Raw genomic sequence first — 27,521 nt, 5'->3', positions numbered from 1 at the left:
TAATATGTAAATGTTTTTTTAAAAGATTGAATAAGTAAATGAAATGAACTATATTTCACTTTTCCCCATCCACTTTGCCTCGTATACACTTGACTAACCGTACAAAGCATTTGAAATATAAATAAGCTTAATATTAAGCAAATAAATACTGCACCATATATTAGTAAGTCTCAATTAATGTTTAAAATATTAATAACAATGACTTTATCACTTAATAATAAAAAAAAAATTTTTTTGACTTATAACAAAATATTACTGTATGAGTATCAATTTTTGAAAATTGCTTGCATTATCATATTCTTTGATTTTCAGAAGTATTTTTTCCCTGACTGGAATAGAGTACATGTGTTACTACATAATTAAAACATTACAAATACAAAAGTGACAACCAACAACAGGCTCTGGGCCCAGCTAGACTGGTCCTAGTCAATTTACAATCCCCAGTGAAGATCAATGGCCCTCTTAAAACTATCTAAAAATAACTCGGCTCATTACCACCTCTTCCTGTAAGCTGTTCCAAGGTTCCACTACCCTGCTATAATAATAATAATTTTTCCTAATATCCATGTTAGCCTGAGATTTAAATAGCTTAAAACAATGACCCCTTGTCCTGTTTACAGTGCTAAACTTCAGCCCCATAACATCTTTCATTTTAATAAATTTAAACAACTGAATCATGTCCCCTTGGTCTCTTCTTTGCTCAAGACTGTACATTTTTAGCCTTCTAAGCCTGAAATTATAGTCTAAATGAGAAAGTCCATTTATTAGCCTTGTAGCCCACCTTTGAAGCCTTTCCAATACATTAATATCTTTCTTAAGATAAGGAGACCAAAACTGATTACTAGTCAGGTGACACCAAAAGCAGAGTAAATATTTCATTTGCCCCGCTATTCCACTTTGCCCCATATTCCCATACTTTTAATGCAATCAACCAGTAGCAGTATAATATGTAAGCAAAATCAGTAAATGTTAATGACATGGCACCATGTCAGATGCCTCAGAAAGCTTTCCAATTTTCACTAGAATTTGTAAAATTAATGAATTTTGTTTTTCAATTTCAAAATGTAATGAGGAATGAATAGGTTCTGTTACATGGAGGGATGAATAGGTTCTCTTATGTCATCATCTTTATACTGCAAAATGGTGTAGACCTGTCTATATCATTTTTATTAACATTTTTAAAACAGCAAGAGGGAGGGTGGGTGTCACAAAGCACTAAAAGTGTACCTAATCTTTCAAATTATCATGCCAAAGAGGCCAGCAAGTGGAATTTATCTCTGGCAAATTAAAGCATTTGTAATTGAAGATTGGGGCTAGGCTTTGAAGCATTCTTTTTCTTTTTACTTTTCTGAATTCCTCTGCTCTGTAGTTGATTTCTTCCTGTTTCTAAAAGTGTAATTTTACATAAATGTCAATCTATCTTGTCAAATGTTTTATTCATGTTTAATGACATACAAAAAGAATACTAATAAAATTCAAAAGTTTTTCCATGATACATCAAGTGACTATTGAAAGCTAAATTAACTGTGCAATGAGAAATGTGCACACTTGTAATATTAAATAAAAGATACTGTTAAAAAAATATACTATGTTTTTTTTTTTTTTTTTTTTTTTTAATGAATATTTTTCATAACAGATAAAATGAAGATTGAAAAACATATTCTAAATGAATTAATAATATTTTTTTGTTGTAAAAGATTCGTAAGTTAGGTATGATTTAAACAATAATAACCATATCTAAGTATTTAAATAATATTACAAAAATATTTAGAAATAATCACTACGAATTTATAAAAATAAATAAATAAAAATAAACAATTTTTGCATCAGAAAAAAAAGACAAGAATATTTATTAATTGAAAAATTGTCAAATGCTTTTTTAAATTTTTTGAATTAAAATTTTAATGATAATATTTATTTCTAAAGACACAATTTTTTCTCCTCAATTCAGTTTTTATAAATTTCATTTGTCATGCAATGGCAATGGATCAGATAACTCTCTTTATCTGCAAGAACACAAAGTGAATAGAAGGAGCTAACACCTTGAGATGCATTATTATATATAATTGATTTAGCATGTTTTATTCAGGGGTGCTCCCCCCCCCCCCCCCAAGGGAAAAGGCGCACTCCCCTAAATATCGCGAAAAGCTCCCTAAAAGCAAGAATCCCCCCCCCCCCCCAAATGATAAAAATATCCCTCACCCCCCCCCCCCCTCACCCTAGGTGGGCACCCTTGTTTTATTTAATTTTAAAATAAGCTTCAGATTTTTTTTTGAAAAGTGGGAGGGAATAATATTTTAATGTTGACATATATATGTTCTTTTGTTAAAATTGTGGTGTCTAAAGAAGGGTTACCTATCTAATCAGGGCTGTAGCTCTAAAGGGGTGCCTTTTTATCGGATGAGACTTCCATCTCAGATGAATGATGTCTCATTGCAAATTTTTGTGTATTTTTATTCTATTTTATTTTTACTAATTTTTCATTCATAACTGTTTGGTATTCTATTTGATTTAGGTGAATTCCAGGAAAAGGGGGACTTGACACTTGAATTTTAAAAATTAATATTCTATCACATGCCACATACCATTCTCTTCAGAAATAAACGAATTTCTTGAACCTTAACCTGTTTTTTTCCGAATAGTTTGATGACTTTCAGAAAATCAAGTGCAAAATCAAGTTTTCTCTTTGTGTTTTTACAGAACAAAAAATCTCTTTTTTATTACATTCTGTAATTTCATTATACTTGCATATAATATTTAGGTTAACTTTTATCTTTCGAACGTCTAGTTAAACTTTTCAGTAAGTAATTTAAAATTTCTTTTTTTTTCAACCGTGAAATAGGCCCATTACTAAGGTGACAGCTTGATGTCCTTCCGTTACCAAAATACTACATATCAGTTAGTTCACCAAGAACCTATTGGGTACAGAAACAAATGTTTTTTTTATGCAAAACAGAATTATGTTCCTTGTCAAGGAGGCTCAGTTAGAATTTTAATATAGATTTAATTTACATGGTTTTTAATGGAAACGGAAGGTCAAAAAAATAGGTTACGGAAGAACATTTATCTAGAAGCTGATACAGGATAAAATTTTAGAGTGCTAGTGGAAAACAAACTATTGTTTAAAGTTAGTAGTCACATTTAAAACATATATAAGTAATATTTGTATAAAAATTATGTGTGCTTTCATTTAAAAAATAAACTTTGGTTTAATTTTTTAAAAAAAGGTTTTGTGATTTTATTTATTCTATTGTATGTGATAAAAATCATGAAAACTGCACTTAAAAGTTTCTAAGCATGTGAAAATCATTTTGGTATGATATGTTTGTGATATGATAAGCCAATTCAAGCAGAAACAATTGCTTACAAACTTGATATTTATATTGGAACAATACAATATTGAAACTGCTTTCAGATTTGTTAACACAAGTCATTGGAAAGGACTGTTGAGAGCATTAGTTCAACCGTTAAACATACTGTGAAGAGATCAGTGAATTCAAAGATCAATTTTCAAAAAGATGGAGTAATAACTAATATCCATTCTCATCCTGACCCACAAAATATGCACTATTTGAACCCTGTAACAAGTTATATTATTGAATAAAGTCGGTGTTTCAACAAATCGATGGAGATTTCCCTTCAGACTGACAGTTAAAAATAATATTTAAAAGAAGATACAGCTGAATCAAAAGCAACAAATAATGAGAATATGCGAAAGGATTCATAGCATTTGGACGTTTTGTTAGTTGAATGGAAGGGAAAGAAATTAACAAAGGGCAATGTTGGACAGCTACTTCAAATAGAAGATAAAGGAGTAAAAACATCTTGTTTGAGAATGCATAATAATGTGGGAATGAGATCTTTGTATTCCCTGACAAATCTGCTGGACCAGATGATATTATACCTGCTCTCCTGCAGAAGGGTGTGGATATTATTACATCACATCTTTGTAGGATCTACAGGTCCTGTCTTGTTTTTGGCTATGTGCCGTATACTTGGAGAACTTGCAAAGTAATTTTCATACCCAAGCCAGGTAAGCCAAACCAAAAGCGTAGGCATGGGGGGATAGGGGGGTCAGAACCCCCCCCCCCCCCATGAGACTCAAAACAATATATATATATATATATATATATATATATATATATATATATATATATATATATATATATATATATATATATATATATATATATATATATTGTTTTGAGTCTCATATTGAGTCTGTATATATATATATATATATATAATATAAGTGTATAAAATTTGAGGGCATGGCTTTACTTTAAACTTCAGAAAAAATAAACCCCCTCCAAGGATTTTTTCTCGCTACGCCACTGAGCCAAACTACAATGTAACAAAAGCCTTTAGACCCATCAGTCTTACCTCTTTTCTCCTAAAAACTCTGGAAAAACTGATTGATAGACACATCAGGGATTGTGTTTTGAAAACCAATCCTCTTTCTAAGTGCCAGCATGCTTATCAGCCTGGAAGGTCCACTGAAACTGCACTTTATGAGCTGACAACAGCTCTGGATGGTGCAGTAAATGGACAAGAAGTAGCTCTCGCTGTTTTCCTTGACATTGAGGGAACTTTTGATAAAGTCCCTAGTGAGACTATTAATAACTCTCTCACACACAAGGGAATTGATCCCATGATATGTACCTGGGTTAATAGTCTGCTAACAACCCGTATGGAAAAAGCTTGCATGCTGGGCAAAACTGTGATGGTGGGTAACTGCCGTTGCTGCCCACAATAGGGTCTTCTCTCCCCTCTGCTTTGGGGCCTGGTGGTTGATGAACTTCTGGAAAGAATTCGTCGCAAAGGTCTGCACACTGCATTGGCTGTGCGGACGACATTACCCTTGTTATAAGGGGTAGGTTCCATGATACTGTTACAAATCTCATGAGGTCTGCCCTTGAGGAAATTGAAAAGTGGTGTTTGGAGGCAGGTCTTACGGTCAATCCAAATAAGACTTATTTAATTTCCTTCACTCGTAAACGTCTCAAAGACTTGCATATAATTAAGTTCTTTGGTTCTCCTCTTTCCTACTCTAGTGAGGTCAAGTACCTGGGTGTGATCTTTGACAAAACTTTGACATGGAATCCTCGCCTTAGTGCGTGGTCATTTGAAGCATTCGTTTTTACGCTCTCTATTATATTCTATGTTGCAGTTGCATTCGATCGAGTATGCAAGTATGAGTGCTAAAAGAAAATCACAGCAGCAAATTTCTATTAAAGATGCATTTTTTTGTAATGCTCAGTCGCAGCATTTATGTTCTTTATACTCTTTTCCTATCGAACAAAACGACCATTAGCAATAATTTCCCTAATTCTAATTTTCACACCCCAACTCTTTTTTGATGATTATTCAACATAAACTGCACATTTACAATCCCCCCCCCCCCCCCCTTCCGAGAAAGTTGGAGTTGCCCACAGAGTTAAATTTCTTTAAAATATGCCCTGGACTGCAGTATTAGCTGAATAAATGTTTCAAAGTTGAAATTTACCTAGTTAAATTGTTTTCTACTTCTTATCCTTCCATTACCCTTAACAAATACATAATTTATATGCTTAAAATAATTATTTGTCAAAACTAGAGGTGAAATTGTAATGATTGAATACTCCCGTATGTGCTCTAATTTTTATAGAATTTTCCCATTTATAGTTTGGCTGAACTTTTGGGGAGAACATGATTGCGTGAAAATTATGTCGCAAAAATGTCCTTCCATTACCGCTTTTTAAATCTCATTTTTTAAAAAGTTACTGGCAAAAAATTCCTGGCTTTGGCTTTTTTAGCAACTTACTATGATGTGTATAAAAGTCTATGCATCAGTTTTTGAAAAAAAAAAATATATTTTGATATGCTCACAGACAGAAATACATAGATTTTTTTGTTCAAACTGTCCTTTTATTATGGCTGGAATTCACCTTTAACTACCTATGTCACTTAACATATTGCTGTCTTAATACACATTTCAATTATCATTTTTTCTTCAAAAAATACTTTTTCTAGTTTTAACTTGTACGTTTTCTTTCTAGAAAAAATATGAGCATGACAAAGAAATGGAAATTTCGGACCTTCACAGAGAACTTGAAGAAATTACTTCTGAAAAAAATAAATACTTTATTCAATCTAGAGATTGCCAAGAACAAGTCCAATGTTTAACCATGCAGTTAGATACATTGAAAGCTACATGTCAGTGTCTGCAAGGAGAATTGCAAAAGCTCCAAAGTTCTAACAAAGTATTCATATTTTTTAATGCTTTTGATAACCTTTTTTGTTCTTATCCCTTTTCTTCTTTTTAAATATTCTTTCAATTTTTTGTCAAGGAAAGAAAGCACAAACAGGGCTCCCTCAAGCCAAGGTGATGCCCAGGTCCTGGAAAAATTTAGTGCCCCTCTTGGAAGAAAATCTGTCCATTTTTTTAAGTAACAATTTTAGAAAAAGGGGGAAAAAAAGAGAGAAACCTTCTCAATTTTGATGCCCCTAAAATTGGTGCCCAGGTCCACGGAGCTGTAGTATCATGCGTTAGTCAGGCCTTGAGCACAGATTTGAGATGATATTCTTTTGTACAAGTTTAGAGTTCCTGGATAAAATGTCAAAAAATAGCATCATAGCACTTTCTTTAAAAGATTAAAATCTTATTTCTGCTCTATAATTACATATGAGTTATAATCAAAAATTTAATTGCTTTAAATTACTGGCCTGAAAATAATGATGAGTCATGGTTATAAAATCTAAACTGAACCTTATGCAAGATCTTATTACCTTGAATCATCATTATTTTGCTTGATTATTCATCCTTATTGCACCTACTTTTGTACATGTATGATAGCAATAATATATGTTTTAAAATATATAACTTTTCCTGTCTTAGTTCCTGATATTAGCCCTTTTTTTATACAGTTTACTAGTGTTTCAAAGCAGGTTTTGTCATTAATTTAAATCAATTGATTTGAATCAAGTGATTTTTTTCTACAAAATTATTACTTAAAAACAGTTTATTTTATTTTTATAAATTAATTTTGCATTTTTAGAATGAGTTGCTCTAAATTTAACTACACTGCATTACACACTCTTAAGTTCCAACTGGCAAAACTACAAAGATCTCTCTTTCTGTGTGTGAAACATTTTCACTCGTGCAATATTGCTTTTACTCCAAAATTACAATTCAATTGAGTATTGAACCAAATAAAAGATTTCAGTTTTTCTTAAACACCATCACTAATATAGTTAAGAAAAGTAATTGCTCAACATATTCTTTTACACTAACACGTACATGATGATGGAGACCTGGATGTTTTGCTTAAAAATAAGCAAAGCATAAAACAAAATCACTTCTTATCGAAGTATTACAACATGATTCTAAATCTTTAAAATGTATTGAATAGTTACAGAACTTATCTTAGTTTTAAAAGTAAGCTGGATAGATTCATCTATTGTATGAAATATATTATGTTTTTTATGAAAAGTAATTAATAACTATAAATTTTGTAGATTTTAAAAAAATCCGACTTTTTTGATTAAAAAAAAACATTTTAAAATTATGAACCCTGTTTCAAAGTAGAATGTATCTTTTCTTAGTTTATCAACTTTGTAAATAAATTTGTACAAAAATTTAAAATAAAAAATAATTATTTCCAATCTATAAGGTATTCATTTAATTTGTTGCTCTATCTGGCAATGATATTGCTGACCCTTAGCATGTTTTTTTTTTCTTTTTTTCTTTTTTTTTTTGCAATTCAACAACAAAAATTCTGTTTAAAAATTCCTGATTGAGCTTGTATGGTGAGGAAAAATTGTGGCAGTAGAAATAAGTTGCATTTTATGTTGGACATACAAGATGTTTCTTATTGGATGAGACAAAAAGAATAACGTAATACAATTCTGCAGTTTTTTTTTTTTTTTTTTTTTTTTTTTGGCTAAAGCAAATTTATTCTAAAGCTACAATTATACAAGCTTTATACAGCAACAACAAAAAATCTGCCAGTTTTTAAAATTGGTGTTATTTGGAAAGTGAACTTTAATTTGGGATGCACCACAACATCACCATTTATGGTTGTTAAAAGACATTTTGGTTCAAAATTTTGTAAAGAACCATTCCATAATCACAGCATTGAATGATGGGGGAAGAAGTTTCAAATCCATAATGCAGTGCCAGATCTAAAGCTCTGCAAGCCAGGCACTTGCCCCGGGCAGTAACTTCTGAAGGGCCACAAATTACAAATACAAATACAAAAGTGACGACCAGCAACAGGCTCTGGGCCCAGCTAGACTGGTCCTAGTCAATTTACAATCCCCAGTGAAGATCAATGGCCCTCTTAAAACTGTCTACTCCTTTGCTCATTACCACCTCTTCCAGTAAGCTGTTCCAAGGTTCCACTACCCTGCTAAAATAATAATTTTTCCTAATATCCATGTTAGCCTGAGATTTAAAAAGCTTAAAACAATGACCCCTTGTCCTGTTTTCAGTGCTAAACTTTAGCCCCGTAACATCTTTCGTTTTAATAAATTTAAACAGCTGAATCATGTCCCCTCGGTCTCTTCTTTGCTCAAGACTGTACATTTTTAGCCTTCTAAGCCTGGAATCATAATCTAAGTGGGAAAGTCCACTTATTAGCCTTGTAGCCCGCCTTTGAACCCTTTCCAATACATTAATGTCTTTCTTAAGATAAGGAGACCAAAACTGAACAGCATACTCCAAATGGGGTCTTACCAAACTACTATATAAGGGCAGAAGAACTTCTTTAGATTTATTTGAAATAGATCTATTGATAAACCCAAGCATCTTATTGGCTTTGTTGCTAGCAATGCTGCACTGTTGACCAGTTTCCATTCAACCAGTTTCTGTGTTTTTTGAGTTGAAACTCAGTATAAAACCTTGAAGATAGAGTAATAAAGAGCTGCAGTTTCAAGTCTTTGTCATGGCTTGGAGAAATCAAAAATCTGGCACTACTACAATGTATCCCATTGCTAGAGTGTCCGTGCTGAGTCAAACAATATGCCATTTCTGTGTGAGCCACAGAGATCCCCAGATCTAACCTCTTCTGATTTTCTCATGGAGCTTTGCTAAAGACTAGGTGTTTGTGCCTTCATTTCTCCTGGGCTTTCTCTAGGGTGAAAATTTTCAGTCTTTTGATGGATTTCCATATGTCTCAACACTTTTTGTAAAGAAGTTTTTATTACTTTGTTCTATTTCTAATATGTAGAAAAAAGAACTGGATATGTGAAAATTTTCAAATTTTGAACTTTGCAGATTTGTGCATTTTGAGATGTGCCGAGTCCATTTTGACCATTTTTGGAAAATGTCTATCTGTGTGTGTGTGTTTGTATCTGTGTGATCAGTTTTTTGTGGCCGTTCTAGAGCAAAAACTACTGCATGAAATCAAACAAAATTTAGTACACATATGTACCCCCATTTGGGTTAAAAATTACATGAAAAAGAAATCCAAGTAGCTCTTTTATAATTTTTAAATTATTATTATTTTTCAGTCTTGCATTTCAAAAGAGTCCAAAAAGCATATCTTGACCAAAACTTCATATACTACCTAATTTGCTTGATTACTTAAGATTTATTGAGATAGATTATGTACCATTGAAGTGATGCATAGTGTAAAAATATCTTAACACTAGAACATTTAAATGACAGGAATAAAAAAATAACTAAAGAAGTCCATGAACACTTTGAGTAGGCATAAAATTGCACTTATACCTGCAGTTTTTGCATCCCCGATAGACGATGCAGTCAGAGCAAGAAAAGAAAATACATAGAATTATGAGAACAGATAATACCCATGTAACTCTGTGCTCTTATTTTTAAAAAAGCCAAATTTTCACATTTCAAAGAACTTTTTTGATCCCAATATAATAAAAGAAATCTCATGTATGAATGGTGGAAGAATCAATAAACATTAATTTTTCTATGTCTTCATTACTGAAATATGTTAAAAGAGTACTTTCGTTTAAGTTTATACTGAGGCTTTTAATTAAAGTGATTTTTTTTTCCTTTGATAAAAAAAAATTGTATTCCTAAATGCATTAAACCAGGAGGAATAATGTCTACAATGGAAATCAAAATGATTTTCTTAAAACCTACTTGTTCTCTTCTGTAATTGTTGTCCCAGATACATTAAGTACATAAATTACATGATTTGTAACTTTTTTTTTTTTTTCAATTCTTTAAACAAAATATGCTTTGATCTTTTAAAATTGTGTAATGTGTATCAGACTTATGATTTATTTGTAGATACTGCAAAATACTTTCCATGTTTAAGCATGCGTGATTTTAATTTTACTTTTTTATTTATAGTAGAAAGCTATGATTATGAGGAAATTAATTTGCAAGAATTTATTCTTGGTTATTTGTAATTAATAATGTCTGAACTTTGATTATTTAAACCAAGGTCCATTTACGTATTGTATTTAAGTTTTCAAACAATATTCTCCTATAGAAATCTCTACATATGAGTAAATGAAATTACATTATCATTACTCTTACATTATTTACTCTTAATTATTTAATTAATTTATGAAGAAATGAGGTACAAATATGAATATATAACATTCATAAAATCTTCATGATTTCCCTAAAATAAAATTGCTTTCCTTTTGCAAATAGTAATAAAAACCAAATAAACTCAGTTTAAACCAAAAAAAAAAACTGGTTTAAACCAAAAAAAAAACGGTTTTTATACTAACCCTGCCTGGGTCATTGTAACAACATTTTTTTTAAAAGCATTTTTGGTTAATTTTCTTTTCATCCTTTTTCCAGGACATATGTGACGAAAATGCAGTCTTGGTCAGTGCTAGAGATTCTGCTTTGCAATCACTTAAGGAAGCAAAATTACATTTAGATAACAAATCTAAAGTGCATGAACAATGTGTTGATGAATTCGAGGAATTAAAAAAGAAATATATGATTTGCTTTGATGAAAACTGTTCTCTGAGGTCAAATGTAAAATCTCTTGAAGCCAAAGTTGAGAATGTTGAAGTGGAAAATATGAAACTTACCAAAAACATCAAAGAGATGGAAGCAGATTTTTCGTCCAAGCTGGCCGAAAAAAATGTGACTGATGACAGCAATGATTTCTCTGTTCTTATTATGGATAATCAAAAGCTCAGAGAACAAGTTGATTTTCTAAAAAGTGAAATTGATGAACATAAACAAGACCATAATGAGCATAGGCATTCACTGGAAGATCAAAAAGAATTTATTGAAATAAAAAAGGAAAATTCTCAGCTTCAGAAAGCTTTAATAGATCTAGAAAGTTCTGTTAAGGAGTTGAGAACTGCAAACAAAGATCTTGAGGAAAAGAATAAAAATATATTATTAGAGTTAGAATCTTTAAAAACTAAACATTCGGACACACTATGCTTGATAAATACTAATGCTGATGAGAAACAAAAACTGGAAAGTGAAATACAACGACTCACAGTTCTTCTTGAACAAAATAGTTTTAGAGGTGATTTTGAACATGCACTACTATATGGTGCTCCAACTGATAGTTTGGTCAATATTGACAGAAAATCTGAACAAATTAATGCTTTGCTGGAAGGGAAGGACACCAGTACTAGTGCAGAAAATTCTTTGAAGTGTAATAAAGTAGTTGATATGAATGAGTTTGGCATTTCTGAACCTTCACCTGGTTTCGAAATGGCTGTTCTTGAAGGAGGAGATGTTGGGCAGTTATTTCCATCAGAGTATGTTCAAAATGAAAATTTTCTACCATCTGAAAGAAGAAAAAAGGAACCCATTCTAATGATTGAATTGGGAGATAATTTTTACATGACAAAAGAAGAAATCAAAGATTTATTATTTAAACATGAAGAGTTGCAAAAAGAATATGATGTTATTAGCCGAGAATTTAATTTTATGACTGCAAAATTGGATACTTGTTCATCTCTACTGCAAGAAACTTTAGAACAAAATGAAGAGTTAAAGTTGAAATTAAGTCCTGAAATGAAGCTTGATATTATAGAATCTACTTATTCAATTGGAGCATCCGTGGGGGATGAGTTCCAGAAGAAGATTTCTTCTGATGAACATGGTGCTTTTGTGGATAAGTTGGTGGAATCGGGGGATGCTTTTTATAATTCAGATGTAGGTGAAATGAAGGTTTCAGATAATGTAGAGTATCAAACCATTGTTCCAGAAAATAATAAGGCAAATAAAAAAATTGATGAATTACCAGAAGCTCTCTCGGAATTGGCAAAATTTAATACAGAGTTGAAAGAAAAGTGTGAAATAATTGAGAAACACAATTCTGAGCTTAGCGAAAAGTTCGATAAAAAATGTGCTGAGTTGAATGATTTTAATTTGCAACTTGAGTTGCTGGTCATTGCAATTAAACAAGGTGTTCGACAAAAAATTAGCACAACATACAGGACTGAAAATGAACTGACTGAAAATATGAATTTATTAAAATCACTTTTGGATGATCTTGTGTCAAGGTCTAATAATAATGCTTTGAAACTTAAAACTATGGAATCTGATTTAGATGATGTTGTGGCTCAAAAATCAAGTTTAGAGGAAGAATTAATTCAACTTAAAGAATTGAATCAGTTTTTAGAAGATGAAGCTTTGGAACTGAAAGATGAAGTTGAGCAATTAAAGAGCAATCTGAAGGAAATTGGAAATCCGGAAATGCTTCATAAGAAATATGAAACTTCCTCAGAATTGTACAGCATTGAAGAAGATAATGAGTTGGAAGATAAAATAGTTGTGTCTGATGCACCCCTTGATAATGATGCAGACAATGAAAATGTTAGTTCTGTGACAACAGAAAATATCTTACCATATGGAAACAAAAGTTTATGCAATGCTTCAACTGAAGTATGTATTGTTCTCAATGACCTAGCAACTCAAACTGACTCTTATAGTGAAATGAAGAATGTTGATACGGAAGATGCTTTGAATGAAGATGTCTTGGATGATAAATTAAGCCCTAAAAAGCTTTTAGAAGAAAATATTGTATTGAAAGACACAATTTGTGATAAATCAAAGCTAGTTGAAAGAATTCACTGTGAAATGGATTCACTCTTAACAAAAGTTGAAGAACTTACCAATGAATTACAAGAAAAAGAAGATGATTTAAATGCTGTGTCATGCAAAAGATCTGATCTTGAAAGAACTTTGAATAAATATTGTTGTATCGAAGAACAACGAATGACTGCTTTGAAAACTATTTCTGAGGCAATTTGCTCACTCAAAATAACAAATGTTGAACTATCTTCAGAAATTAAAGCATTCTTTTCAGCTTTTAATGAAACTGTTAATGAGTTAAATAAGAGAATAGCTGATGTTATTAATTTTATTTCTTCAAAAACTGTTGATTTGGAAACTGAATGCTCCCATGCAGCAGCACATTTTAGTACCGTAAAAGAAAGCGTTTCTTCTACAACAAGTGACTTTGAATTGTGGATAAATTTTCTCAACACCAGTATTAACTCATGCATGGATAGTAGTAGGATGGAAAACAATGAATTAGATAAACTTACCAAAACATTTCTAAATTCAATATCAATAGAGCAAGAATGTTTGAACCACTTGTGCTGTACTATATCCAATGATATGCAGCATTTTCAGACCACAAAAAATAAGCTATTATCTGAAATTCATAACTATTGTACAGTAATTAATGATTCTGTGATAAAGGAATTGAGTGAGTATAAACTAAAAGTTGTGCCATCCTTGGAAAATATGGTGAAAACTTTAGAAAATAAGTTAATGGAATGTTCAAACATTTCTAACGCAGCTGATGATGAATCTCAAAAAAGTATGGATGAAAATGCGTCTACTGAAAGCCTAAAAAAGCAGCTAGAGGAAACTGAAACTAAAATGAATAAGTTTAAACAAATTGCTTTAAAATTAAAAAAGGAAACTGCTTCATTTAAAAAACAGGTAAGTTTATGTGAAACTAATGTTCAAAATATTTTTGATCATAAAAAAAAATAAATAAATAAATAAAATCTTGTTTTTTAACTTGAAATCAAAATAACTATTTCTATATTTCTATGTTTTTTTTTTCTTCAAGTTGTTCAGAGTTGAGTTTTTGAAGTTAATGAAAAATACGGATATGTGATGTCACATAGTTTTCAGTGAGCATAGTTGGGTTGGCAAGCATAGACCAGCTTCTTTGAGCTGAAAACTTGCTGCTGGCTCTTCTATTTGTAATGGAATACATCAACTAAAACTTAAAAGTGAAAGTTACATTAATAAGCCGAGTTGCGACTGAGTCTTATTCAACGTTGATCAGAAGGACAGTGTTCTTGTAAAACGTTGCCTTCAGAAAAAGAAATGGGATCCCCAAAGCCGACCTTACGCCGGTTAGAGCAAAAGGGTCCAATAGGGCCCCGCTCCAGAAGATTTTTTTCCCATTAGATAAACAAGAGAAAAAATGTATGAAAATAAAAAGTTCAAATTTTTTATTTAACTTATACTTCAGGGTGTGTTTAGCTACTTTTAGTTCAATCAATGGGGTAAAGAAGGAAGGAGATTCCTGAAGCTTTTAGCTAATTTTAAATTTTCCACAAGCATCAGGAGTTATGGTTAGCAAAATATATTTCCAAAAATACATGTGTGAAATAAATTATCTTGAATATCACTTGCTCCAAATATCACCAATACTCTTATTATTGTGCAATGTTAAAAGAACTCCACCCATCAAATAACAGCGTGATTGGTGCTTAAAGCATCTTTAAAATAATTCCATAGAAAACAAATTGCTAATAGCTACAAACAGAATAATCAGTGCTGTCCCACAATCGGTTGTGGGCTAAAACCTTCGATTAAAACCCGAACCCGTACCCTTTTTTTCTCTCTCTTTTTAGAAAAAACGATGCTTGTGGGATTAGGAATTACTATTTTCATCAAGGTCGTATCTGCAGCTACTAGTAGTCTATTTTCTGATTTTTAAGGTCATTTTTCTGAATGAAAAGTTTCCTACGAAATGAAATGTGATCTGCCAGTAAAATATTATTACTTTAGATTATCTATAATATTAGTTGTGCCCAACCTTTTTTTAACGGCGGGCCGAACGTCATATTAATATGATTCTCGCGGGTCAAAACACATGTAAAAATGTTTTATTACCCTTCAAAAAAAAAAAAAAGAAAGGAAACATAGAAATGGAAACAAAATTACAGAGAACTTTGTTATTATTACTTGATATTAATGGTGGGCTAAGTTTGTATCTGCTTTTCAGAAACCAATTTCTGATCAATCGGTTCCAAATTTGTAATATTGTGGCTAATTATGGTTTTCATTTTGTAACCTTGAAGAACGGTATATTCTCAAAATGGAGGTTCCTCTCGCCCATAATACTCCAAAGTTCCTTTTTTTTTAGTTCTGGCTTCGATAAATTTCCAGGATAGCGACACCGAACTTTTCTTTACCCCTTTCCTTAAGATCACAAACTGAAAGCTAAAAATTTAGGATTTTGAAAATTCCATGAGACAGCTTCTCTCCTTTCCTTAAAATAGACTGAATTTGAAGTCAGTTTAGAAAAACAAAACATTCTAAAGGCTGTCATCTCCTCTTGCCACTGCCTTTATCAAAATATCTTACAGTTTTAAAATAAATTTAGTTAAGAATCTTTGTTCCCTTTTGTTTAATTTTACCGAAAATTGCCTAAATTTGAAATTTCAGCTTCAGTTTTCCCAATTCTTTCGGTAGAGGACTTTGAACCTCTCTCTTCTCGATCTTCTTCTCCAGCCTAAAACTGGGTTTCAATTTAAAAAATTTTCATTTCAATTACAAAAGTCAGGTTGCCTGACCTCCTACCTCTGTCCAATTGCTGACGTCACCAAAGTTAGCCTTAAATTTCATTTTTAAGCCTTGTAGCTTTTTGTATATAATTTTTCTGTAAAAGCACTAAATTGCGCGCCAAGAATTTCTCAGTGTTAAAATTGCGTAAAGTTTTTAAAATTCACTTCCATTCTTTATTTGTGTCTCAAGTTAAATGCAATTATTCTGTAAAGGGCCCTGCCAGAATTATCTAATTGGGCCCCGCATTCGTTAAGGCCGGCTCTGGGGATCCCAAATATTAAAAGGAATGATAACAAGTTTCAAATGATCAAAACGTCATCACATAAGGTACATGTTGCTGCTTTTTTTAAAGTTCATGAGAAAGCTTTTTCAGAAGGACTTATTTGGGACTTAAAATTTAGTCTTGGGAGTTGCATGACTAAAATCTTTTGCCTTCTACCTCTTAATTTCAAGTATTTGTCACGCTATAGTCGGTCAATGGTAACCCAGAAGAGATAGATAAACAAATTTTTAGAGCTAATTTGAAGGAATGAAATTCAGCATAGTTATAGGGTGGTCTCTTGGGGGGGGGGGGGGGATTAACCATCCTGGCTTTGAAAAATTAGTTTTAACTTATAGGTGGGCAGAGTTTTGTTGTTTTTTGATACAATTTGCATTTTGTGCAATTTGTGATTTGATTTGAATTTGTCCTCCCCTGTGGAAGAATTTAAAATGACAGGCCTGCATAGCTAATTATAAATTTGAACAGTGCAAAATCAAACATTTCATTCTACATTTGTGCTTACCATTTTTTGTTTTCTTGCTTTTATCAATCTTTTACAATTTTACTGGGTATGGAACATTAGAGAACAAATTTGCATTTTCTCTTAGTGCAGTTAACGTGTGTGTCTTTATGTATTTGCTTAAACAAATAAATCATAGTGAATGTTTTTAATATATATATATATCTAAGTGTGAAGAAATGGAAGCTGACAAACAAAAAACTTTGAAAGATGTCAACAACTTGCAACAAGAAGTACTGAAGTTATCTACAGAAAACTATGAGTATTTACAAAACTATCAGGTATGTCCTTCAGTTAATATTTTATGTTGTCAGATGCCTTTAATTAATTTTTTGTTTTTATGTGCAGTTTTTTTTTTTTTTTTTGAAAGTAAGGCTGAATAACTCTATTTAAAATGTTGTGGGGGAAAAAGGTTCAAGCAGTTTTTTGGAGTTCTTTTACATATTATAATGATTCATTTATTTGGGAGAATAATCATTTAAAAATATTACCTCACTAAACAGCTCTGTATGTTTTGGAGCATTGGGGTATTTTCTTCTTTCATATTCAGCTCTCATGTTTTTTGCTTTTTGTTTTAGTTACTGAAGTAAAAAATTAATGTAATTTTGTCCTAATAAAATATCACAAAATATTTTCTTGTAGCATAGTTTGTTGGTGCTGTTGCTAATAATTATATCTTTATTTTTAAGGGTTATAACCTTCAATATTGTTCTTTGATACACTTCTGTTTCAGCTGCCATCCCAGCGTAATAATAATGTTACAACATCTACCCTGTATATGATGTAGTTTAATACACCACATTCTTCCTTTTTTTATGTTTACAAGACCAATCCACGAAAGCTCTTATAATTCTGGTAGAACAGCTTAAAAATGGCAGGAGCAGTTAATGATTTTCCTGATGTGTTCTGAAATGGGTTTGCTGCTACAGAACGTGGGGGGTGTATCATTTGTCTCAGAAAGCAAACATTTGTCTGCCTGACAATTAATGTTGTCTTTGTTAGATATAAAGCCTCATTTAAGCTTGCTCCGTTGAATCTCTTCGAAAGAAAGATCAGCGTACCCACTTGATGTCTTCCATTAGTTTGGTCTACCTCATAGACGGATTTAGGACTGAGTTCCTGGGGGGGGGCAGAATTTTTTTATCTTTTTTAGCAACGTTTTTATTGCCCCCCACTCCTATGTTTTTGTCTGTTTCCTGTGATGCACAAGTCCATGCTTTACTTTTTTGTGTGTCGTTTTCGTTAATGTGTGTCCTTTTTGAATTGACCTTTAAGAGATGGAGCTGGTATCAACAGTAACGCAGGGCTCCCTTTTAAGTGGGAAATAGAATATCTCCAATTTTAGGGGGCCGGGGGTTTCTCCCCCGGAGGAAATTTTGTAAAATGGATATAAAATTCTGCATTTTGAAGCCTTATAAAGGTTAATTGGATAGACATAGAAAATGATAACTAGATTATACAGTTGTACAGTATTGTTCAAACTTTGTAAGAAACAGCCATTTTAAGTTTGAAAGAAAAAATAAACTGGATTTCTCATTACAACAACCTTTTTTTAAATTATAAGTAGTACAGAAAATGAAAAGGAATAGAGGTACTGTATCATTTTTTTCCCTGGCTAAACAGATTAACAATATGCAGTAGAAGTAATTGGAGCCTACTTTGCTTAGAATTTTCAAAGACTTATCTAATTGTTTTCAAGGACTCTGGAATAAATAAAATTATTTAACGACCTTCATTTGTACTTTCCAGTCTCTGGTATTTTAGTACTTGATTGTAAATTTTTGCAGTCCTGTTCTTACTTTGGGAGAAATAACTATTTTAACTTTAAAAGAAAAAAGAAACCATACAGGGCTTGTCCGGAAAGTAATAGGACTGATTTTTTTCAGCTGCGACTGTACTTCGGAGCGTGCACGTGCCGGCTGGATTCGGCAGAGGGCGTTTCTAGCTAACGAACAAGCGGCTAGTTGGTTGTCTCCGAGCACCTGGAGAGTCAGGTCAGGCATTTTCGCTCGACGTGTTTCTGTGAGTGGTGCAAGCCGAAAATGCAGCGTTCGTTAGAGCAGAGGTGCGCGATTAAATTCTGTGTCAAACTCGGTAAATCTCCGACAGAGACATTTGATATGATCAAGCAGGCTTACCCAGATGTTGCTTTAGCAAGAAGTGGTGTGTTTCGGTGGCACCAGGTCTTTTTGGCAGGCCGGGAAGAGGTCGCCGATGAAGACCGTGCTGGAAGACCTTCGACTTCGACAGAGACCAACAATGTGAGTCGTGTGCGCAAAATTTTGAACTCAGACTGTCGACTAAGTATTCGTTTAATTGCCCAAATGTTAAATTTACCAAAATCTGAGGTTCATGGTTTTGTAACGGTGTATTTGAACATGCTCAAGGTGTGGGGTCCCAAAAGTGCTCACTGACGACGAACAGCTATCTGACCAAGGCCGGCATCCCAACACTTCCGTAGCCGCCCTACAGCCCAGATGTGGCCCCCTGGACTTTTTTTTGTTTCCTCGCCTGAAAAGGCTGATGAAAGGCAAGCATTTTGAGACGACAGAGGGGATTCAAGCAGCATGCACCGCGGCTCTCAAGGCTATTCCGGAGAATGCCTACTGTAATGCCTTTAATGCTTGGAAATCACGCTAGCAGCGCTACATCCGCGCAGAAGGAGCTTATTTTGAAAGTTTTTAAAGAATTGTAACAATTGGCTCAATAAATTTTTTTTTATCAACTCAGTCCTATTACTTTCCGGACAAACCCTGTAGATTTCTCATGACAACAACTTTTCTTCAGTTGCAAGTGGGGCAGAAAACGACAAGAAATAGAAGTAGTGTTTTTCTTTTTCCGTGCTAAACAGATAGACAATATGCAGAAGAAATAAAAGCAATCAATACAAAAGAATTTCCAAAATACTGCATTCAGGATTGAATAATTAGCAAGATATGAAACATGTGAGTCACAAAACTTTCCTTTAAATAATATATATTACAAACGTGAGAACCATGATTTTTACATTTTTAATACAGGATGTGGCAAGGAGCTGAACTTGACATATGTTGACATTCCTCTCCCTCTACCATTTGTTAGAAATTTTAAAATTTAAGGTTTTTAACCACAGGTTTTCAAATATTCAAGGTTTTCAAGCACTTAAAAAAGAAATTAGTTTTTTCAAGCAATTTCCATTTTTAAGGAACGAATCATGAATTTTTTTTTGGGAGTTAGGGACCCACTTCAAAGCAGGGGCCATAAGCAACAGCTTGTTTATCTTATGGGCAAATTCGACCTTGTTTGTAATTCACTCTTACCTGTAAATTTTTGCTTGATTTTTTGTTATTTTTACGAAAATTCGTCAGTTTTTACGGTTAAAGGATTTTACCAATCTTTGTTAGGTTTTTATAGACTTTTATAAAATTTCAGCAAATTTTTCCAAAACTTTTGATGACTCAATTATTTAGATTTCAATAATGACAAGGACTGACTCACTTAGACTTAGATGATTATGACTTACCTTACTTTTTAAACAGTATTTATAAAGTAAGTAAAATTGTACTCTCCCTCTAAGTTAAAAGATTCATTTAATCAGAATACTCAGATAACTAAAATTTATTCAGTTTGCGATAGTATCTATTCTCTTTCTCTCTTAAAAAAGAGAGAGAAGGGGAAAAAACTTATGTTTGTTTAGAATTTCTCAAAAGGCCAATTAATACACTAAGAACATAAATATTATGCACAAATAAATACTTGAAATGTGGACACAAATCATAATGAGTAGAACGTTCTGTTAGCGTGAATGGGGGAGGGGGAGTTTTTCCATTTTGTTTTAGGTTCTAATTTTTTAAAATAATCGTCAATTATTATAAGTGTTGCAGCTTAATGTATAGCTCGTTTAGCCTATATTTTCATTCATATACTTGCCCAAATGGTTTTCAGTTCAAAATAGTGAATTTAGACACATTTTCAGCACCCCAGTGACAGCTGTACTATTTGTATTTAATGTTCGTTTTTTTTTTTTTTTTCCTTTTCTTTTCTCCCATCAGAAAAGGACATTTGCTTTTCTCTTCATTTCCATTAAACAATTCAAAACAGAAAAAGTCATGATTTTTTTTGTTTTAACATTTTGGAAGTTGTGTTGTTACTACATAAAGTCCTCCCAAAACTGGGGGGGTCCTCCCAAAACTGGGGGGACATTGCCCCCCTCTGCCTCCCATAAATCCGCCCATGGTCTTTGTGAACTACCATCATTGACCTTTCGCAGCTGGTGAAATTCACCTTTAATGGTTTTAAATATCAGTGGATTAATTTCTTAATTGGTGTTTTAACCTTTTCGCTACTGAGGACCACTTGGTACCATTCTGATTCCGAAGCAGACCAGACCACATATGAGAGAAATATTATTTTTGCAACCATTACATTAGTAGAATGGAATCCAAAAGTTTTTTTTTTGAATAAATTTAGTTAAAACCAGGTTCATCATTTCAAAATATTTACGGGAATCGAGTAAAGGGTTTGCATTCAATACAATTTATAGGGAAAAAAATAACAAAATATGTACAAAAATGCCTAATTTTGATAATGCCTCTGAAATCCAGTTTGGGTCAATTGACCCCTCCCCCTCCTGATCATCTAAATAAGGGGCCTGATTACAACTATAAAAACAATATAGATTAATTTTCCCTAGCAGTTTTGCGGACCCCAAGAAAATTGCTTGTGGACTGCAGGTTGAAAAGTACTGCTCTAGAAGGTTCTGTTATAGGACCATTTTTTACTTCCTTTTACAAAAAAGGAAGTATTGTATTCGGGAAAAAATTTTCACTCAAAAATCGACGTCAATTTCCATTTTGCTCACCCCCGAATGAATGTTGAGTTTTTTTTTTTTGACTCGACCACAGGTGGAAAAGTGCGTACAGACACACTAAATATCCATTTTGACAATTCTCAAGTTAATTACTACGAGTTTTCTTGTGACGTCTGTATGTACGTATGTAAGTGATTATGTATGTCGCATAATTCAAGAATGGTATGTCCTCGAAAATTGAAATTCAGTACATAGATTCCTAGTGGGATCTAGTTGTGCACCTCCCCTTTTAGTTGCATTTGGGCGTTTCTAAAGGGGTCTTTTGCCCCTTTTTGAGGGGAAGTCATTGTTAATTTCAATATAAACTCAAGTTATAGATGTTATAATTTGGCGGACACTTGGCGATATAGCCTCACTCTTTTGGTCGCCAAGTTTTGTCACCAACTTTTTTTGCCGACAAATCGCCACAATACAACGACAAATTTGGCGATTTTTTTTTTTTTAAATCTGATTTCAAATTTAATAGATTGATTTTGAGATCAAATTTTTTAAAACTGAATTCAATCTGATTTTGGCCACTGTTGGTGATATTTAGAGAGTAAACTATTGAATCACATTAAAATTGCCAATAATGGGAGAATGACATTAATTTAAAGTAAAAGGAAGTCATGTGATGCACACATCAGCTCGTTTTTTTTCCGTCATATATTCATTAGCGATGTTAGCAAAAGGTTTCTTGGGAACTTCTACTCTTTTGTTGGTGATGTTACAGTTATAAAGATAGTTCAGAATTAGAGCAAGTAAAACAGCTTTAATAAAATTTGGATTAGATTTCTAGGTAGGCAGTAAAGTAGGGTATGTCATTCAATGTGTCATGAAATGTTGAGTGTTTTATTTAAATTGCAAAAATTAATATATAAGCTACTGTTTGCAGAGATCCATCCTTAGGAAAAGCAGTAACAATTGTTCATCTAGGCACCTTTATGAGTCGGAACTTAAAGCTTTCTTAGCAGTGCAATAAAATTAGCAGAATGCTGGGAGGTTTTATCAATAGATCTATTTTACGTAATTCTGAGCAGTAGCGGTAATTCAGGGGGAGGGCCTGCCCCCTCTTTTTTTTTTATCTTCAAACATTGTCTCAACGTTAAAATTTCAATTTTAAAACATTCTGATTGAGATTACCCGCAATATTATTTAGGCAATAAACTCATTTCGTACAAATCAATACATTTATTAAAAACGTGTAAATATAAAATCATACAATGAACTAAAGAAACTGAAAACACCGCCCTAACCATTAACAGAAAATACAACTGACAACAACCAACAAAAACTAACAACTAACTGGCAAAAATAATCAAAATCAGTTTTTATGACATAGGGGCACGTGTGCGCACCTACTTGACGCACACTGCCAACGCGCCCTCTACTTTAATATATGCAAGGGATTTAACACAGAGAATAGACGAAGGTGGGCGTTTCGGGAGAACTTCCTCGAAAATTTTCTGAAGTGAAGCCTTAAAAATGAAATTTTAGGAGTGTTAAGGGAAGATGGAGAGGCTTTCCCCTGAAGAACTTTGCTAAATTGAAATTTTAAGAAATTGTGGTGACATGAAGGTGAGATTTAAGGGGCACTCAACTGTAACTTTTTTTAAATTTGTCTTAAAAACATATTTTTGGCTATCTTTGATGGTATTGGGAGAAGAGGGACAGTGTTCAGGGGCTTTGCCCAGAAATATTTTGACATTGAAATTATAGAAACGCAAATGAAACTATTTGCTGAGATATTAAGAGATGGATGGGTAACTCTCGGTAATACTTCGAAATTGAAGCCCAAAAGAAAAGAAAATACATTTCCATGCTATGTTTGGCAATTTTGAGGGGATAGGGTTTAAGGGTTCTCCTAGAAAAAAATTTTAGACATAAAGGGTATAAAAACACAATTTTAAATAATGTTAGGTGTATCAAGGGGTACAGGACGGAAAATTTTGGAAGAAAAACCTGTTTAAAACAGATTTTGCAGCTATCTTTTGGAGATGATACACAAAAGGAGATAAATGCGTAAGTTCCGTAGTGGAAATAATTTGATAATAAAGCTTCCAAAACTCACTTTAGGCAATTTTTGTACTAGTTAGAGAAGAAGGAGAGGGTAAGTAGCCCTCCCTCGGAAATTTTTCGAATTTAAAGTGCTTGAAAAAAATTTAAGTTATCTTTGGGGAAATTAGGAGGGGGGTTGGAGATTGAATGCTCTCTCCCTGAAAATTTCCCAAAGCTGAAGGCCGAAAAACGCAATTTTAGGCTCTCTTTGGTCAAAGGTCTTCATGCTTCTGGGAGGGGGCCCCTTAGCTCCCCCCCCCCCCCCACCGTGTGTGCGCCACTGTATTCTACTACCTTTATACAGAAGTTTTGCAAGACCTGATTTGGGAGATGTTGTTAAGGTCTGGTCTATTTTTCCTAAGACCTTTATCTGCAGTAGTGTTTGTTTTGAAGGGGGTAAAAGCCTGCTGTTTCGTGTTTCTTGCATGAGCACAATGACACTACTTTTGTTCTCCTTTTTTCCCCTCACCTCTTTTTGCAGCTCCATTCCTTTTTCCTATACTTTTAATATTTAAAAAATCATGTCATTCACATAGATCGTTTGTAAAAAAGAAAATTCTTTGGAAAAACTTCTTATTCCCAGAAACATCTTTTTTTTATTTCATTTTGAATGTTTTTTATTTACCATTCATGCACACAACCTGATGTGTGCATGCATGTTCATTTAAATATTTATTACTAAATTGCTATTTTAATTTTGAAATAATTAAATATAACAAAGAATCTTAATATTTTTTTTTCATTGTGTTTCATTTGATTAAATGTACAATTTTAATAACTAATTTCTAAAATTCATGTCTGACATGAAATATTCAATGCATCACTACTCCATATAAATCTGGTGAATTTGAGTGTTCATTTTCAAATATTTTAGAGCTTGCAAAACGAATATGACAAATTACAAGATGAATTTGATGTCAAAGTGGTGCACAACAAGAAAATTGAAGATGATTATGCAAATTTATTAGTTCAGCACAATGCTGGCAAAGAGCAAATAAATGAGTTAGATCTGGAATTGAAGAAGTTAAAAGAAAGGTTAGAAACTATTACTTTGTTTAAGCATGTAAGTACTACTTGTATTTTTTTTCTTATGCACTTTGTTCTAATTTTAAAATTTTAGACTAGTATTTGTAAATGAAATACTAGTCTAAAATTTTAAAATTCAAAATGAAAGATGTAAATGGATTAAATTTTTGCGGGGAAAGCAGGACAAGGGGTCATTGTTTTAAGCTATTTAAATCTCAGGCTAACTTGGAAATCAGGAAAAACTACTACTTTAGCAGGGTCGTGGGCACTTGGAATAGCTTACCGGAAGAGGCGGTAATGAGCAAGGGAGTGGATAGCTTTAAGAGGGCCATTGATCTTCATTGGGGACTAATTAATTGACTAGGACCAGCCTAGCTGGGCCCAGTGCCTGTTGCTGGTCGTCACATTTGTATTTGTATTTGTATTTGAAATTTATACAAAAAATACTTTGGAAGCCTTATGTAATTAGTTAAGTTACTAAGTTGGAATGGGGGGCATGGTTTAAGGAGCAGAATTCGAAAGGGTATTAACTATTTGGATTTTAGTAGAAACGGAAATAGGGTGGCTAATAAGAGAAAAGATTTTAACAGTTGGGATTCAAATAATCGTGCAGCATTAAATAAAAGTAAGATGGGCTTACTTCAGGTTTTTTATACAAATGCTCGTAGTATTAGGAACAAGATGGAAGAATTGAAAAGCATAATTATAGATGAGAGGTTGGATATTATTGGAGTTACCGAGACATGGGCTACCGAAAGTGATGATGATTTATTATCTATTACTGGGTATAATTTGTTTAGACAAGATAGAGTAGGTAAAAGAGGTGGTGGGGTTTTATTTTATGTGAGAGACACTTTAACTTGCAATGAATTGGTAATTAATGATAAACCTAATGAGATTGATATGATTTGGCTGGAGTTGATGAGCAATAAGGGAAATAAACTAAGTTTAGGGAACATTTATAGGCCACCCAACTTAAGCCAGGGTCAAGATGAACAGATGTTTAGTATTATTAGTGACATTTCAAGCAAGGGGTCAGTCATTATAATGGGAGATTTTAATTTTCCAGGAATTGATTGGAATAATTTTTACCGTAGTAATAGCAAAGGAGAGGAATTTTTGAAAGTAATTGGTGACTGTTTTTTAGATCAAATTGTAACTCAGGGTACTCGACAGGACGTGATTTTGGATCTAGTTTTCTGTAATATGGAAGGTTCTGTTCAGGGGTTATGTGTAGGGGAACACATTGGAGACAGTGACCACAACAGTATTAGGTTTGGGATTAAATTTGATGCGCACAAAGTAGAGAATTTTAGGTTTGTGCCCAATTGCAGAAATACTGATTTTGTGGCACTTAGGCAGAGTTTGAAAGCAGTTTTTTCTTCTGGATTGGACAATAGCGATGTGAATCTTCAGTGGGCAGAGTTTAAGGAAAAGCTAGCAAAAACGGTTGGGGATTATGTTTCTTTTAGGAGAAAGGGTGTCAACACTAAAATTTGGCCAATGTGGTTCTTCAGGGAAACTAAAGACGCTCTAAATTACAAGCAAGCTACTTTTCATAGGTTTAGAGAAACTGGTCACAGTGCAGATAGGCTCCAATATTGTAAGGCAAGGCGTAAATTTAAGTATTTGGTATGGCTTCAGAAAAGAGAGTTGGAGCAAAGACTGGCAGATAACATAAACAGGAATCCAAGAGGTTTTTTTGCATACGCTAATTCAGGGAAAGTTCGAAATAGTCATATTGGGCCACTGGTTGATGAGAACAGAATTTTAATTCAGGACGATAGTGATATTGCTAATGTTCTTAATAACTTTTTTTCGAGTGTTTTTAATGATAACTGTATTTCAACAGTTGACACCAACAAGACACAAGCTATAGTACAGCTTGAGGACTTTGTATTTTCCTGGGATGACGTTTTACTTCATTTGAAAAAAATTAAAGAGACTAAGGCTCCGGGACCTGATAATATTTATCCAAAAATTTTAGTTGAATGTGCAGAGGAATTAGCAGATGTAATCGTAAATATTTTCAATGCTTACTATAACTCGGGGACAGTGCCAGAGGACTGGAAGCTGGCTAACATTACACCGCTCTTCAAGAAAGGGTCTAAAGGGAGTGTGGGAAATTATAGACCTGTGAGTCTAACTTCGGTGGTTTGCAAATTTTTTGAAACATTGATAAAAATTAAGATAGTAAATTTTCTAGAGACTAATAATCTATTGACTAGTTTTCAATACGGTTTCAGGAAAGGCAAATCTTGTGCAACTAATTTATTACATTTCTATGACAAAGTTACCATGGCTTTGGACAATAAGAAGCCTGTAGATGTTGTTTACATTGATTTTCAAAAAGCTTTCGATAAGGTACCGCATGTTGCTCTACTTAGCAAATTAGCTGATATAGGAATAGGAGGGAAAACTTTCATTTGGGTAAAAAACTGGCTGACCGGAAGGAAACAAAGGGTAATTGTAAGGGGAAATTATTCTAATTGGAGTGAGGTTTTAAGCGGGGTTCCTCAAGGATCAGTGTTAGAGCCTGTTTCGTTCATTGTTTTTATGAACGATATTCACAAAAATATTTCTGGGAACATGAATTGTTTTGCTTATGATGTCAAAGTTATGGGGACTATAGATAATGAAGAACAAGCAAAACAGCTGCAAGAGGATCTAGATCATATTACGGAGTGGGCTGATAAATGGGGTATGGCTGTTAATGTTGGGAAATGTCAAGTGCTACATTTAGGGCATGGAAATAAGTGTACAAGTTATTATTTGCAAGGTTCAGTCATTAGTCAGGCAGACAAAGTTACTGATCTGGGGGTCTTAATAAGTCAGGATTTAAAGTTTAGCCAACAGTGCAGCATTGCTAGTAACAAGGCCAATAAGATGCTTGGGTTTATCAATAGATCTATTTCAAACAAATCTAAAGAAGTTCTTCTGCCCTTATATAGAAGTTTGGTAAGACCTCATTTGGAGTATGCTGTTCAGTTTTGGTCTCCTTATCTTAAGAAAGACATTAATGTATTGGAAAGGGTTCAAAGGCGAGCTACAAGGCTAATAA

General features: G+C 33.1%; 1 protein-coding gene across 1 annotated transcript in view; it reads left to right on the top strand.

Moving 5' to 3' along the window:
• LOC129235184 (GRIP and coiled-coil domain-containing protein 2-like) overlaps positions 1-27,521 on the top strand; it is a 97,397-nt gene that overhangs the window by 30,599 nt on the left and 39,277 nt on the right. Inside the window, exons 5-8 of the mRNA XM_054868879.1 lie at positions 6,039-6,242; positions 10,772-13,900; positions 16,719-16,829; positions 24,309-24,497. Of these exons, the coding sequence (XP_054724854.1) occupies positions 6,039-6,242; positions 10,772-13,900; positions 16,719-16,829; positions 24,309-24,497 (3,633 nt within the window). The remainder of the gene's footprint in view (positions 1-6,038; positions 6,243-10,771; positions 13,901-16,718; positions 16,830-24,308; positions 24,498-27,521) is intronic.

The sequence above is a fragment of the Uloborus diversus genome, chromosome 2 (genome assembly GCF_026930045.1).
Source record: "Uloborus diversus isolate 005 chromosome 2, Udiv.v.3.1, whole genome shotgun sequence".
Classification (NCBI taxonomy): Eukaryota; Metazoa; Arthropoda; class Arachnida; order Araneae; family Uloboridae; genus Uloborus; species Uloborus diversus.
The sequence above is the reverse complement of the archived record's forward strand: the minus strand, read 5'-3'. Positions and strand labels throughout refer to the sequence as shown.